Source organism: Pristis pectinata, chromosome 4 (genome assembly GCF_009764475.1).
Source record: "Pristis pectinata isolate sPriPec2 chromosome 4, sPriPec2.1.pri, whole genome shotgun sequence".
Lineage (NCBI taxonomy): Eukaryota > Metazoa > Chordata > Chondrichthyes > Rhinopristiformes > Pristidae > Pristis > Pristis pectinata.
The window spans coordinates 5686075-5702114 of NC_067408.1; the positions used below are offsets into that span (position 1 = coordinate 5686075).

The 16040-nt window shown below is 42.4% G+C and overlaps 1 protein-coding gene across 1 annotated transcript in view; it reads left to right on the top strand.

The window, feature by feature from the left end:
- Positions 1-14665, top strand: part of LOC127569139 (uncharacterized) — a 35871-nt gene extending 21206 nt beyond the window's left edge. Inside the window, exons 5-7 of the mRNA XM_052013515.1 lie at positions 9825-10622; positions 10848-11005; positions 14318-14665. Of these exons, the coding sequence (XP_051869475.1) occupies positions 9825-10622; positions 10848-11005; positions 14318-14665 (1304 nt within the window). The remainder of the gene's footprint in view (positions 1-9824; positions 10623-10847; positions 11006-14317) is intronic.
- Positions 14666-16040: the final 1375 nt, after the last annotated feature.

Consider the following 16040-nt stretch of genomic DNA (forward strand, 5'->3'; position numbering starts at 1 on the left):
ACTTTTATACCTTACACCTCTCGAAATGAATGCGAACATAGCATTCGTTGTCTTTACTGCTGTTCCAACCTGGTGGGTAACCTTTAGGTTATCCTGCACGAGTATCTCCAAGTCCCTTTGTACTTCTATACTTTGAATTTTCTCCCCATTTGGCTAATCTGCCCGTTTATTTGTTTTTACAAAGTGTACAACGGCACATTTCTCAACATTGAATTTCATCTGCTATTTCTTTGCCCATTCTCCTAAACTATCGAAGTCTTTCTGCAACCTTCCTATTTCTTTAGTACTCAGTACTTCTCCACCTATCTTGGTGTCGTCTGCAAACTTAGCCACAAAACCATTTACTCCATCATCCAAATCATTAATATACAAAGTAAGAAGAAGCGGCTCGAACACTGACCCCTGCGGAACACCACTAGTAACCAGTAGCTAACCAGATCAGGATCCCTTTGTTCGCACCCTTTGCTTTCTGCCTACCAGCCAATGCTCCACGCATTCCAGTCTACTGTCTGTAATTCCATAAGCTCTCATCTTATTAATCAGCCTCTTGTGCGGCACCTTGTCGAAGTCCTTTTGAAAGGCTAAATACACAACATCAACAGTCTTTCCCTTATCCACCCTATAGGAGATTTCCTCAAAAAACTCCAATAGGTTGGTCAGGCAGGATCTTCCCTTCACGAAACCATGCTGGCTTGGGCCTATCTTGTCATGCACCTCTAGGTATTCCATAACCTCATCCTTGAGGATCGATTCCAATAACTTTCCCACCACTGATGTCAGTCTAATAGGTCTGTAATTTCCTTTATGCTGCCTTCCACCGTCTTATACAGCAGAACTACATTTGCAACCTTCCAGTCCTCTGGAAACATGCTGGAGCCTATTGAGTCCTGGAAAATTATCACCAATGCCTCCGCAGTTTCTGAAGCCACCTCCTTCAGAACCCGGGGGTACACCTCACCTTGTCCCGGAGGCTTATCTGTCTTTAGTCCATTTAGCTTCCCGAGCACCTTCTCGCTAGTAATCTTAACTGAATTCAGTTCTATCCCCTGGGACCCCTGACTATCCGGTATATTGCTGATGTCCTCCACAGTGAAGACCGATGCAAGATACTCATTTAGTTCCTCTGCCATCTCTCTGTTATCCATTATAATGTCTCCCACACCATTTTCAGTTGGTCCTATATCAACCTGTGTCTCTCTTTTACTTTTCATATATTTAAAAAAACTCTTGGTATCTTTTTGAATGTGGTCTGCCAACTTCCTTTCTTAATTCATCTTTTATTTCCCAATGAACTTCTTCGTTTCTTTCTTTAATTTTTAAAAAATTTCCCAGTCTTCTGTTTTCCCACTAATTTTTGCTTCCTTGTATGCCCTCCTTTTTGCTCTTATTTTAGCCTTAACCTCTCTCGTTTTCCACATTTGTGCCATTTTCCCATCCATAACCTTTTTTCTTGCAATATATCTATCCTTCATTTGCGCAGTTTTGGGCCCCGTGTCTTAAGGAGGATGTACTGATGTTGGAGAGGGTTCTGAAAAGATTTACGAGGATTATTCCCGGAATGAAAGGGCTTACTTATGATAAGCGTTTGTAGGCTCTTGGACTGTATTCATTGGAGTACAGAAGAATGAGAGGGGAAACATTTAGAAACATTTAGAATGTTGAAAGAGTAGATGTGGTTAAACTGTTTACCCTGGTGGGTGAGTCCATGACTATATGGCACAATCTTAGAATTAGAGGGTACTGGTTTCAAACAGATGAGGAGAAATTTCTTTAGCCAGAGGGTAGCGAAATTATGGAATTCTTTGCCATGTACAGCTGTGGAGGCCAAATCATTGGGGGTTGTTTAAGGAGGAGATCGATAGGTATCTAATTAGTCAAGGTATCAAGGGATATGGGGATAAGGGAAGAAACTGGGGCTAGATAGGAATTATATTAGTTTAGCTCATCGAGCAGACTCGATGGGCCGAATGGACTACTACTGCTCCTTTGTCTTGTGATCCTGTCTTGTGATCTTGTGAAAATTTCCTGCAACTGGAATCTAGCCATCTTACAGTGTTATCTGTTAACTCACAAGAGAATCCCACCACTTGTCATTTATTGATTTGCACAAGTGGGTTGATATTGGATCAATTACCTGAAGGATATTGGTGCCTGGATGCAGTTCTGTGCTTGAAATTAATATTTGAAAAAAAAACAGATGCTGTATCTCAGATAAATGTAATATATTGCAGCACTTTGCATGTCCGCCTGCACCGGTGGAAAAAGCAACAGTCATGTTCTTTGGAGATCTGGGACCGTTGGTCAGAACTGGTAAGAAGAGAAAGCAATTTAGTGTTGAATTGGCAGAGCAGGTGAGGTAGGGAGGGATGGAGAGAAGAAAGGGACTGTCTTTGATATGGTCAGTCCAATTGAGTGAATGTGCGAGGAATGGTCACAGTAAGGTTGAAAGAGAGTTTTGATTTTGCTTTTTGTTCTATGTAATGCGCTACTAATAATAAGGATTTGGGATATGCCCCGCAGATGCGAAGGGATCTGTCCTCAGTTTGCTCTCATCCCCTATCCTCCAGGATCGAACAAGAACACAGTCTCCCTGCTTGTTACCTGCCACACCACCAGCTTTCACATTCAATGCAACATTTGGAGAGGGAAATATTGAAGATAGATAGTTAACATGGCTTTGTGAGTGGGAAATCATGTCTCAAAAATTGGATTGAGCTTTTTGAAGAGGTAACGAGGAAGATTGACGATGGCAGGACGGCAGACATTTTCTGCATGGACTTTAAGAAGGCCTTTTACAAGTCCCGCATGGCAGGCCAGTCTGGAAGGTTAAATCAGTAGTCAGTTGGATACAAAATTTGATAGGTGGAAGGAGTCAGAGGGTGGTAGTGGAGGGTTGTTATTCAGATTGGAGTCCTGTGACCAGTGGTGTACCACAGCGGTCAGTTCATTGTTTGTTATTTATATTAAAATTTTGCATGAAAATATGGTTAAGGTGGTTAGTAAGTTTGTGGACAACATGAGAAATTGGAGGTGTAGTGGACAGTGAAGGAGGTTATCTGAGATTACAACAGGGTCTTGATAAGTAGGTCACTTAGACCGAGGAAGGGCATATGGAATTTAAGTTGGACAAGTGCGATGTGTTGTATTTTGGTCACTCAAGGCAGGGCAGGACTTGCATCGTAAATGCTAGGGCTCTTAACAGCTTTGCTGAACAGTGCCCGAGTAGTACCGGTCCATCGGTTTCCTGAAAGTGGCCACAGCGATAGACAGTGTGGTGAAGAACAAAAGTTGATTTGTTATTGTCACATTGGTCATTTTGTTTTGCATGCCATCCATACAGATCATTTCCTCGCGTCAATACATCGAGGTAATACAATGGAACACATTAATAGAATGCAGAATAAAGCGTTACAGTGACAGGAAAAGTGCAGCGTTGGCAGACAATAACGTGCAAGGCAATGACGAGGTTGATTGTGAGGTCGAGTTTCCATCTTATCGTACAAGAACTCCATAAATGTGTGATAGAAACTGTCCTTAAGTCTGGTGGTGCTTCCCTCATTAGTCAGGGGATGGAGTACAGGATTTGGGATGTCATGTTGTAGCTGTACAGCTCGTTGGTGAGACCACACTTGTGTTCCGGTTGCCCAGCTTTGATGGATGTCATTAAGCTGAAAACGGTGCAGAAAAGATTCACAAGACTGCTGCCAGGACTGGAGTGCTTCGGTTATGGGGATGAGCTGGATAGGCTGGGAATTGTTCTTCCCTGGAGCACAGGATGCTGAGGGATGACCGTATAGACGTTCATAAAATCATGAAAGGCGTAGATCAGTTGCATGGACAGTCTTTTTTTCAGAGTAGGGAATGTAAAAATCCATGGCATAGGTTTAAGGTGAAAGGGGAACGATTTAAAAGAGACTTGAGGGGCAAATGTTGCACGCAGAGTGTGCTGGGTATGTGGAATGAGCTGGCAGAGGAAGCTGTAGAGGCAGGTATAATTACAATGTTTACCAGACTTTCAGACAGGTACATGGATGGCAAATAGTTTCGAGGGATATGGCGAAACGCAGGCAAACAGGACTAGCTCGGAGAGACATCTTGGTTGGCATAGAAAAGTTGAGCGGTACTGCTGATTTTCGAGCAAATCACTCTATGGCTAATGAAATGTCTTCACAATGTGGTGGATCTAAATTGAGGAACCCAAAAGAAGGTTGTGTGATTGCTTTGCGGAACACTTAGCGGTGCTCTTACACTATTCTTAGCAGTGTGGAGGAAAGAGGCATCTTGGGGTCCACGTCTATAGATCCCTCAAGGTTGCCGCGCAGTTTGATAGGGTTGTAAAGAAGGCGTATGGTGTGTTGGCCTTCGTTAGTCGGGGTACTGAGTTCAAGAGCCGCGAGGTAATGTTGCAGCTCGATAGAACTCCGGTAAGATCACATTTGGAGTATTGTGTTCAGTTCTGGTCGTCTCATTATAGGAAGGATGTGGACGCTTTAGCGAGGGTGCAAAGGAGATTTAGCAGGATGCTGCCTGGATTGGAGAGCATGCCTTACGAGCATAGGCTGAGTGAGCTAGTGCTTTTATCTTTGGAGAGATGGAGGATGAGAGGTGGCTTGATAGAGGTGTACAAGATGATAAAAAGCATAGATGGAGTGGACAGTCAGAGACTTTTTCCCAGGGCGACAATGGCTAACAGGAGGGGATACAAGTTTAAGGTGATTGGAGGAAGATATAAGGGGGATGTCAGGGGTAAGTTTTTTACACAGAGAGGTGGGTGTGTGAAACGCACTAGCGGCAGAGGTTGTGGGGGCAGATACATTAGGGACATTTAAGAGACGCTTAGACACATGAATGATAGAGACATGGGGCGCGATGTGGGAGGGAAGTGTTAGCTGGATCTTAGAGCAGTATAAAATGTCGACACAACATCGTGGGACGAAGGGTCTGTACTGTGCTATAATGTTCTATGTTCCATGTTCACAGGCGTTTAGTCGGCAGGAATGAAAGCGAGCTTCCGGTTGCTTGCCAGGTTTATTTGCCATCCCACGACCACTCTGACCTTTCAGACCCTGCCGCCCCCCCTACTTTCACATCAAGTCCAAGCAAGGAAGCAAGAATAAGGAACAACATTTCATCTCCCATCTGGACATGTTTCAGCATTCTGGACTTAATATTGAATTCTCTAAATTTAGTTAACTCTTTACTGTCTGCCCCATTATAATTTTTGCTGAATTTTTCTCTTTATATTTGTATTGATTCATAGAATTCTACAACATCAAAACCTGCCCTTTGACCCATTGTTTTTTTGCAGTCCGTCATGCTTACTTATACTAATCCCACTTACCTGCATTAATTCCATATGCCCGGCTCATTCAGGTACTTGTGGAGATGCCTCTTGCATGTTATTACTGTTCCCGCCTTCGACGCCTCTACTGTCACCTCATTCCAAATATCAGCTACCCTTTGTGACTAATTACCCCTCAGATCCCGTTTATTTTTTCTCCACTCACCTTAAACCTGTTTCCTCCAATTTTAGATACCCCTACCATGGGAAATAAACACTGGCTATCTTCCCTATCTGTGCCCCTCATTGTTTTACACACCCTTTATCATGTCACCTCTCAGCATCGTTCGCTCAGGAAATCAAACCTAGCCTATCTCTTTGTTAACTCAATCTCTGCAATCCAGGCAACATCCTCGTGAATAATTCCTGCACGTTCTCCGGGTTAATAGCATCTCTCCTGTTGTGTGGCGACCAGACCTGCACGCTATATTCCAAGAAGAGTCGAACCAATATTTATCTCATCTGTAACATGACGTCCCAACTCATACTCAGTGCCTCTTTGATGAAGGCACGCATGCCATACCCCTTCCTCACCAACCTGTCCACTTATGTTTCCAATTCCTGGAAACAGTGTGCTTGTTCTCCAAAGGCCTCTGCGTTCAACAACACTTCCCAGAACTCCAGAATTCAGTGTGTCTCTATTAGCCTGCTGGGAATGTCCCACCGCTTTGCTGTTGTGAATGCACCAGAGAGAAAAAAAGGAGCATATACTGATTCTAACTGCGGCTCCACCGTCAACATATCCTTATTCGGTCTTACCCTCTGAGAGACGTTCCTGTTGACTATCCTCCAATTCCCATCTTCACTGCTACTGAAAACTAATTCGTTTTCTTTCTTTCCCAGTTGTGGTGAAGGGTACCAGACCTGAAGCATTAATTGTTTAGCTTTCCACAGATGAGACTGCTGAGAGTTTCCAGTAATTTGGGTTTTTAAAACAGATGAAAACTGACAGTTGGCTCAATTCGGTTCTGTCTCGACATGCAGCCGAAATTATTTAGCAACAAAAAGCTAAGTGCGGTGGTACACCGAATACCTGTTTTAAATCTAATTATAAAACCTTCTATCACGTAGTTTTATAGCGATCATTCCGATACATTACATTAAAGCTTTTTGGTGAAATTATGCATTGCATAGCTTGCAGTAAATACAATACATAGAAAACAAGCCATTCAGTGCAGTACATCCACGTCTTTGAAAATTCTACACACGATGCCTGTTCTATCACTCTTTGCCTATTATTGTACAACAGTGCTGATCACTTGATGCCAAAATGTTTGGTTTAGCTTTCAATGCAAACCGTTTGTAAATATACGTTTACAACTGAAACTCTGTAGAGGCAAACGGCTGATACACTGACAAATATTTTGTAAAACGTCAAATGTATTTTTTGAAGCCTGCGTTATATTGCCAAGTAGAAATTGGGAATTCTAACCAGCTTTCAACAGGGAATTTTAAATGCATATTTAATGTGCTATATCAAACTCCTGCTGGCTGGTACACAAAAGAATGGTATGAACCCAAGGCTCGTTGCAATTCACAGGCCAGGATGAACGAAATGGTCTCTGTGTGAGTTCTGTCTTTTTGGCCTTTTCTGACACATTCATCTGTTTACTGCATTTGGATGAAGTGGGAGTTGTTTCCGTTTGAGGGATGACAGGTGACTAGTGTGAGAAGGTGTCAATACATTGTGGGCCTGCTTTGAACAAGATCATTTTAACAGTGAAATGTGTAAACTAGGAACTCAAAGCGAAATTAATACATGACATGGACACTTATTGCCCAGAATGCAGAAAGAATGTAGGATATTGACATTAAACAGACTTGAATTTGTAACGTCAAATTAGAGAGTGGCTTAAATGAACCAAAATAATTGGGGGGGGGGGTGGATTATAAATTTGAAGTTATGCACAGTGATCTTAATATTCCTGTCAGAGAGGACTTATGGCTAACATACAGGCCGAAATGGGGATCCAGTGTGATTCATCCAGTGTGTGGGGGCAATCTCAATTGTCCATTTGATTTGCTTTCAGCTTTTGTCCGCAAATGTTGAATAACTACATTCAGCATTTTCAAAGCAGTGTTGTTTTCATAATTGAATAATTCACAAACCCTCCAGTAAATGTTTTCACTTAACCTAAACAATCTATGCTGAAGTCACTGTCTTTGCAAGTGGATTGGGGTTCTGACAGTTTGACACGGCTTCAGTTATCTTTACGCTCATGTTTAAAAGCGTTGAATAAAAGTGTTGAATTCCATCGCCAACGTGAGAATGAATGCGATTGGCCTCTCGCCGTTATTCGATCAGTTGAGACATCAAGTAGATCGAATGGGGTGTCAGGAGCAACGTCGCAGCTTCGGGTCTGACTTGACGCATTTAAACCCTTAAATGTCATGCACATAGTTTTGCTGTTGTCGGCATTGTAACTGACATCTGAGGACATTGATTGATCTCTTTCTAGGAAATCCATTCTAAAGTTTTCGTTTGGTGTGTCGTTGAAAACACGAACAATATCAGCTCTGAAACTGCGAATGGCGTTCATTGCAAACTGTCATTTTATGCGGGCGACTTGGTTAAAAGAGATTTGTCTTTGGTAAGACAGTATTTCAAAGAGAAACCTTTGTAGATCAATGCGTAATTGAGTCTTTCTTTGCAAATTGAAATAAAGGAAGCCTTGGAAGGAAACATAGATTTTCGAAGTAAATGACAATTCAATAATTCACCAAATTTCCCGCAACCACCATCTTATTGATAAATAATCCGTTACCTTACATAACATCCGTTGGAATCTGGTGGATAAAAAAGCGCGCTCAACTGCAGTCACAATCATTCCTAGTTTAATCTTCATTCTAAAATTTCTGACTTGGACCTTCGGTAGAAAATTCACCGAGATTTGTTTTGAGGTGAAACCGATTTCATTTGCCCAAGGCGCTCTTTGCACTTCGTGCCGCCTCCAAACGTTCAGATTCAGGAGAAATTTAGATAAGCAGCAGCAGAATTCATGTTCCCGTCAGCGGACCTTCCGGGCTCCTTCAACAGAGATTTATCAATAAAGAAGATAAAAAAAAATCTCTGGACTACAGACTGACGTAAGTTGCTGAATCTGAATCTGTGGATATGAAGACATCAGGTCAACGCTAAATAACCGGCAGCAAAATTCCATTTCTCAATCCTTCATCACCTTGGTGAATTATTAATTAATGAGCCCCTGGAAAAATACTAATTTTCATATTTCTCACGACGAACTAATGATACCACTCGGAGATGGGGACATATGAGCCAGGGTAGTTTGAAGAATATTGGCGCATATTTTGCTCAATTTTCTATTCGAGGACAACTGGCGTTTCTTCATTATTTTCACTCAGTAGCAACGAAGAAATCCATGGTTTCAGACAAAATAAAAGGATGTGAGTTGTTAAATAAGTACTTATATAGGGGGAAATTAACATGGACCCGTCAATCTATAACCCATGAGAAAGTACGAAATAAAAGAGCAGATGAGAGGTTATGTAATTTCTCCTTTTGCTATTTCAGTTGCATTTGAAGTATCAGAGAATACGAGTGAAGTGTTCCATTATAATTTGGTCAATTTTATCTCTCCAATAAAGAAATCACATATCCCCTTCAATATTTGGTCTGAGATTCATGAGATTGTCTTGCTGGACACGACGATTCTTTTCCTCTGAGAAATTTTATTTCAACACCTCAAGTAAAGCACGAAATTTTTTCAACTCTTGGTGTGTTCTCGAACTCCCACCTTGAATGTCTGAAAAGTAATAATGGAATTCTCAAGAATATCTCCTTCGATTGTGAAAGTGGTTACACTTGAAAAACAGTTTATTGGAAAGAGAATAATAAAGTGGAACTGTGAAAGAAGGGAACACTTATATAGAATTGATTTTGTTACTCCCCTTAACTTCGATTCTCAGGCTCAACATACGTACGACTGTAAGCAGGGAAACTTTTCCCCGCATAATACATGTACCATTGTAAACAGAGAAACGCTTTCCCATATAACACAATGGACTACTGCAATACCGTTGCAAACTATTTTTTCCCCTATTGCGTTCTGACTGAATTTGTTGGCCGTGTTAAAATTTGTAGGCAAAACGCCTCTAAACGTGGGTATTATGACTTTCGAAGTTCAATACTGTAAACAAAATTGAAACGATCATTTTAATCAATAACTACGTTTTATGGTTGAATACCATTAAATATTTAGGATAAGAGGACGGCTTTAAGAATTGCAGCTGTAATTGTTGAAAAGAACTGTTTGCGTCGCTGTCTACCAATGAGAAGCTGAAGTGTACCCCTCCCACACCTCAGAACAAAAATACCAGATTCGACGAGAAAGGCGAGCAGTGCCTGCGTTCAGATGGTAGAGTGAACCGAAAAGGGATAAATCTCCTGTTTGGTTACATTCGGCATTTAAATATATGCCTTTATATTTTGTGGTCAGAAGATTTTAACCGATTAATCGAGCAGAGGCCAAGTTTTGGAAATTAATTGAATGCGGAACAATGGCGTACCCGCCGAGGATTGTTTTCATTGTGATTGCTTGCATGTTTCTCGCATGTGCACCGGATCTAATCTCCGGGAAAATTCGTTATTCTCTTCCCGAGGAAATGGAGCAAGGAGCATTTGTTGGGAATATCGCTCAAGATTTGGGATTGAATGTACGGAATTTGTTAGCTCGCGAATTTCGACTGAGCTCTGATGACAGAGGACGGTACATGCAGGTTAATATGGATAATGGGCTGTTGACCATTGGTGAAAGATTCGACAGGGAACGTATTTGTGGACAAGCAGGCATGTGTACTATACCTTTCGAAATAATACTGGAAAATCCGTTGGAGGTGCATCGTGGGGAAGTGGAGATTCTTGACATAAATGACAATCCCCCCAATTTCCGGGTCAGTAACATTGCGTTGCAGATATCCGAAGCGATAACAGCGGGAGTACGCTTCCGTCTCAAGAATGCAGAAGATCCCGAAGTTGGAATAAATACTGTCGCTGGCTACTCAGTCAGTTCGAGTGGGTACTTTAGACTGATAACACAGAGAACCGAGGACAGTATTATAAACGCCGAGTTGCTGTTAGAGAAATCTTTGGATCGAGAGCTACAATCATCTTTGCAGCTGGTGCTGACAGCTACGGATGGTGGGAAGCCTCAGAGATCCGGCACAGTTCAGATTCTCATTACTGTATTGGACGTCAATGATAATCCACCTGTATTCGAGCGTGACGCTTACAGGGGCAGCCTACCTGAAAATGCACCAAAAGGCATGTTAGTGTTGAAAGTTAAAGCAAATGATTTTGACGAAGGGCTGAATGCTGAGCTGAAATAGTCTTTCAGTGATCTTATTACCTTGGGAAGAGTGCAGGATTTGTTCAGTTTAGGTCCTGATACTGGAGAGATTCACGGTGAAGGGCCGCTGGATTTTGAGGAAGCAAACAGCTACGCACTGCATGTTCAAGATGTTGATCACGGTTCACCTGAAATTACAGGACACTGTAAAGTGCTGATCAAGGTCATTGATGTGAACGACAACGCACCCGAGATAAAGGTGATGTCCGTCACGAACAAAATCACAGAAGATGCTCCACCAGGAACCATCATCGCCCTGATTGATATTATTGATCGTGATTCAGGAGAGAACGGTCAAGTGCGCTGTAACGTTCCAGAGAATGTCGCCTTTAGGGTACAAACATCATCAAACCATTATATATTAATTACCAGTGAAACATTGGAACGTGCAGCGGTTTCGGAGTATAACATAACTACTTCAGCCTGGGATTTGGGGTCCCCTTCACTGTCAACAAAGAAAACCATCCAGATTGCAATTACGGATGTAAACGATAACGTCCCACGGTTTCCTGAACCCTCCTACAACATTTATGTGACTGAAAATAACGCTCCTGGCGCGTCCATTTTTGCAGCAACTGCGTCACAAGGTCACAAGGTCACAAGATAAGGGAGCAGAAGCAGGCCATTCGGCCCATCGAGTCTGCTCCAAGGAAAAGGGAAAAAGAAATGGGGTGGGAAAAAAAGAGAGAAAAAAACTATTCTAATCCCATTTGCCAGCCTTATCCCCATATCCCTTGATACCCTGACTATTTAGATATCTGTCTATCTCCTCCTTGAATACCCCCACTGATCTGGCCTCCACTGCTGTGCGTGGCAAGGAGTTCCACAATTTCACCACCCTCTGGGTAAAGAAACTTCTCCTCATCTCTGTCTTGAAACTGTACCCTCTAATTCTAAGATTTTGCCCTCTGGTGCTGGACACGCCCACCAAGGGAAACAGACTAGCCACATCTACTCTATCCTTACCTGTCAACATTTTAAATGTCGCTACGAGGTCCCCTCTCATCCTTCTGTACTCCAGCGAGTACAGTCCAAGAGCCGACAAACGCTCATCATACTCAAGCCCTTTCATTCCTGGAATCATTCTCGTAAAGCTCCTCTGAACCCTCTCCAACGTCAGCACATCCTTCCTAAGATGCGGGGCCCAAAACTGCGCACAGTATTCCAAATGAGGCCTCACTAGCGCCCCGTAGAGCCTCATCAACACTTCCTTACTTTTATACACTATACCTCTCGAGATGAATGCCAACATAGCATTCGCTTTCTTAACCACCGATCCAACCTGGTGGTTAACTTTTAAGGTATCTTGTATGAGTACCCCCAAGTCCTTTTGTACTACCGCACTATCAATCTTCTCTCCTTCTAGATAATAATATACCCGCTTATTTCTACTTCCAAAGTGTACAACTGCACATTTCTCAACATTGAATCTCATCTGCCATTTCCTTGCCCATTCTCCTAAACTGTCTAGGTCCCTCTGCATTCTTTCTATTTCCTCTATGCTCCCTACTCCTCCACTTATCTTGGTGTCATCCGCAAACTTAGCCACACAACCATTTATTCCATCATCCAAATCATTGATGTACAAGGTAAAAAGGAGAGGCCCCAACACCGACCCTTGCGGCACACCACTAGTAACCGGTAACCAACCAGAACGAGATCCTTTTATTTCCACCCTTTGCTTCCTGCCAACCAGCCAATTCTCCACCCATTTTGCTACCCTGCCCATAATTCCATGACCTCTCATCTTATTAATCAGTCTCTTGTGAGGCACCTTATCGAAGGCCTTTTGAAAGTCTAAATACACAACATCTACCGCCTCTCCCTTATCCACCCTACCTGTGATTTCTTCAAAAAACTCCAATAGGTTGGTCAGACAGGACCTCCCCTTCACAAAACCATGTTGACTAGGTCCTATCTTGCCTTGCGCCTCTAGGTATTCGGTAACCTCCTCCTTGAGTATAGCCTCCAATAATTTTCCCACCACTGACGTCAGACTAATAGGTCTGTAATTGCCTTTGTGCTGCCTCCCACCTTTCTTATACAACGGAACTACATTCGCTACCCTCCAGTCCTCCGGAACCATGCTAGAATCTATCGATTCCTGAAAAATAATCACCAATGCCTCCGCTATCTCCACAGCCACCTCCTTCAGAACCCGGGGATGCACCTCATCCGGTCCGGGAGACTTATCAGCCTTAAGCCCCTTTAGTTTTCCAAGCACCTTCTCCCTATTAATCTCAATTGAACTCAGCTCCAATTCGTGAGACTCCTGACTAATGGGCACATTGCTCATGTCCTCCACGGTGAAGACCGATGCAAAATATTCATTCAATTCCCTTGCCATCTCACTATCATCCATTATAATACCTCCTGCACCGTTATCAATTGGTCCTATGTCAACCCGTGTCTCTCTTTTATTCCTTATGTATTTAAAAAAACTCTTAGAATCCTTCCGAATGTTGTCCGCCAGCTTCCTTTCGTAACTCATCTTTGCTTTCCTAATGACCTTCTTAGTTTCTCTCTGCAGATTTTTAAAATCGTTCCAATCTTCTGTTTTCCCACTAATTTTTGCTACTTTGTACGCCGCCCCTTTTGCTTTTATTTTATCCTTCACCTCCCTCGTTATCCACATCTGTGCCTTTTTTCCATTCAAAACCTTCTTTTTTCTTGGAATATATCTGTCCTGCATTGTCCTTATTTCCTGTAGAAATTTCTTCCATTTTTCCTCTGCCGTCCCTCCAGCTAACTTACTCCTCCAATCAATTTGGGCCAACTCATCTCTCATACCTTTGTAGTTTCCCTTATTCCACTGAAATATCGATACACCAGTTATCAGCTTCTCCTTCTCAAACTTGAAACTAAACTCAATCATATTGTGATCACTTGTTCCCAGTGGTTCCGTTACCTTTAGTTCCCTAATCACCTCGGGTTCACTACACAGCACCCAATCCAAAACAGCCGATCCCCTGGTGGGCTCCTCAATAAGTTGCTCCAGAAAAACATCCCTTAGACATTCCACAAACTCACTCTCCTGAGTACTACCGCCTTGCTGCATTTCCCAGTCCACCTTCATGTTAAAATCCCCCATAATTATCTTCACATTGTCACTCTGACACGCTTTTTCTATCTCAATCTGCAACTTATGGTCCACTTCCTGACTGCTGTTCGGGGGCCTATATATGACTGCTATTATTGTTCTTTTACCCTTGCTATTTCTCAGCTCCACCCATAAGGATTCCACCTCCTCTGACCCAATGTCCTTCCTTTCTATTGATTTTATATCGCTACTAACCATCATGGCCACACCTCCCCCTCTGCCTACCCTCCTATCCTTCCTATATACTGTATACCCCTTGACATTCAGTTCCCAATCACATCCATCATGAAGCCACGACTCAGTGATTGCAACGATGTCATATTTATTAACCTGTAGTTGTGCCACTAGGTCATCTACTTTATTCCTGATGCTACGTGCATTTAAATATAGTATGTTTAGACTGGTATCTGCTATTGATTTTATTGTACCTCTATTGATCAGCAGATTATCCTGACTTTCTACCTGTCCATCCTTCTTACTATCTTACTATCCGATCTTGATCTTCACCAGAATTCCTATGTTTCTTACTCCTTTATGGACAATCATAGCCAAAACTTGCCTGTGTCCACTTACCTCAGCATTAATTCAATGAACGGGACCATCAACGCGCTGCGCTCCTTTGACTACGAGGAGCTCAAAACCTTCCAGATCCATGTTCAAGCCCGTGACGCTGGAGTGCCCCCGCTGAGCAGCAGCGGTACAGTGAATGTGATCATCCTGGATCAAAATGACAACGCTCCGGTAATTGTTTCACCTTCAGCACAGAGTGGATCAGCAGCAGTGGAAATTGTGCCCCAGTCCGCCGGCCAAGGGTACCTGGTCACCAAGATAATTGCAACTGATGCAGATTCTGGTTAGAACGCGCGACTATTTTATCAGATAGTGAAAGCTACCGACCCCAGTTTGTTCATTGTTGGGCAACATTCTGGTGAAATCAGAACAGCCCGCAATATCTTGGAGTCGGATCCCACCACACAAACTTTGGTCATATTGGTGAAGGACAATGGGCAGCCAAGCCTCTCCGTCACGGTTACAATTCACATTACAGTTTTGAAGAATAGCACAGGAAGAGTCACGAAAAGTAGTAATTTAGTGAAGAATCCGCAATATTTCTCAATCTTTATCGAATAGTCATTTTCAGTTGCACTTCCATTGTCTTTCTTCTGGTGGTCGTTCTGTTGATTGGAATCAAGTGTAAACATGACAGAAATATTACACAAGAGTATAATTTCCCCAGTTATTGTTACAAACTTAGAGATATGCACGACACGGTGAATCGAAGACCTGCAATGGAGGATACTTTACGCTATCCTGGTACTTGCCCGGTGGTCCATGTGCCAGAACCGCGTTTGTACTCGGTCTGTGTGTCTCCAGAATCAGCGAAAAGCGATTTTCTCTTTTTGAAGCCATCTGGCGCTCCCACCTCCTAGGCCCAATGCTAAATTCCAAGGATGCTTAACATCAAGGAATGCCCAGCTTATTTGCGGTCACTTTTATACAACCAGGAATGTGATTTATCGCGAATGAATTATTTGAGAACATATTCCCTTTATGCAATTTTTTTGGCTTTCCGTTAAAGAGGAATGTAGTTTTAATGGCCAAAAATTAAATATCCAGCAACTAACCGTTTGAGAGTAGTATCAGTTAACTCCGAATAGAATTCTACTACTTCACGTATTGATGTATACAAATGGGTTGCTACTGGACTAATTACCTGAAGGATCTTGTTGCCTGGATCCAGTTATGTGGTTGAAATATCAGTATTTTAAAATTGAGTTCAAATTATTCGTCGGCGCATTGAAATGTATTCCAGATGAATTGCTGATAGAATGAGAATGAAACAAAACGCAGATGCCGTATCTCGAATAAAAATAATGTTCTGCAAACACTCAGCATGTTAGTCTACACCTGTGGAATAGGCATCAGTTATTTTCAATTCAGATCCGGGACCGTTAATCAGAACTGGTAAAAGGAGCCAACAATTTCGTGTTGAAATGGCAACGCAGGTATGGATAGAACAAAGGAAATATCTCTGATATGGTCAGTCCAATTGAAATAATGTGCCAGGAATGGTAACAGGTTTTTAAATAAAGAGCCTCTTTTTTGTTCTGTGTAATACTGTATACTACGAATATCAAGGATTTGTGACATGCCCAGCAGTCACGGAGGGATCTGTTCTCAGTATGCTCTCATCCCCTCTCCTCTAATATAGAACAAGAACAATCTTCTTGAT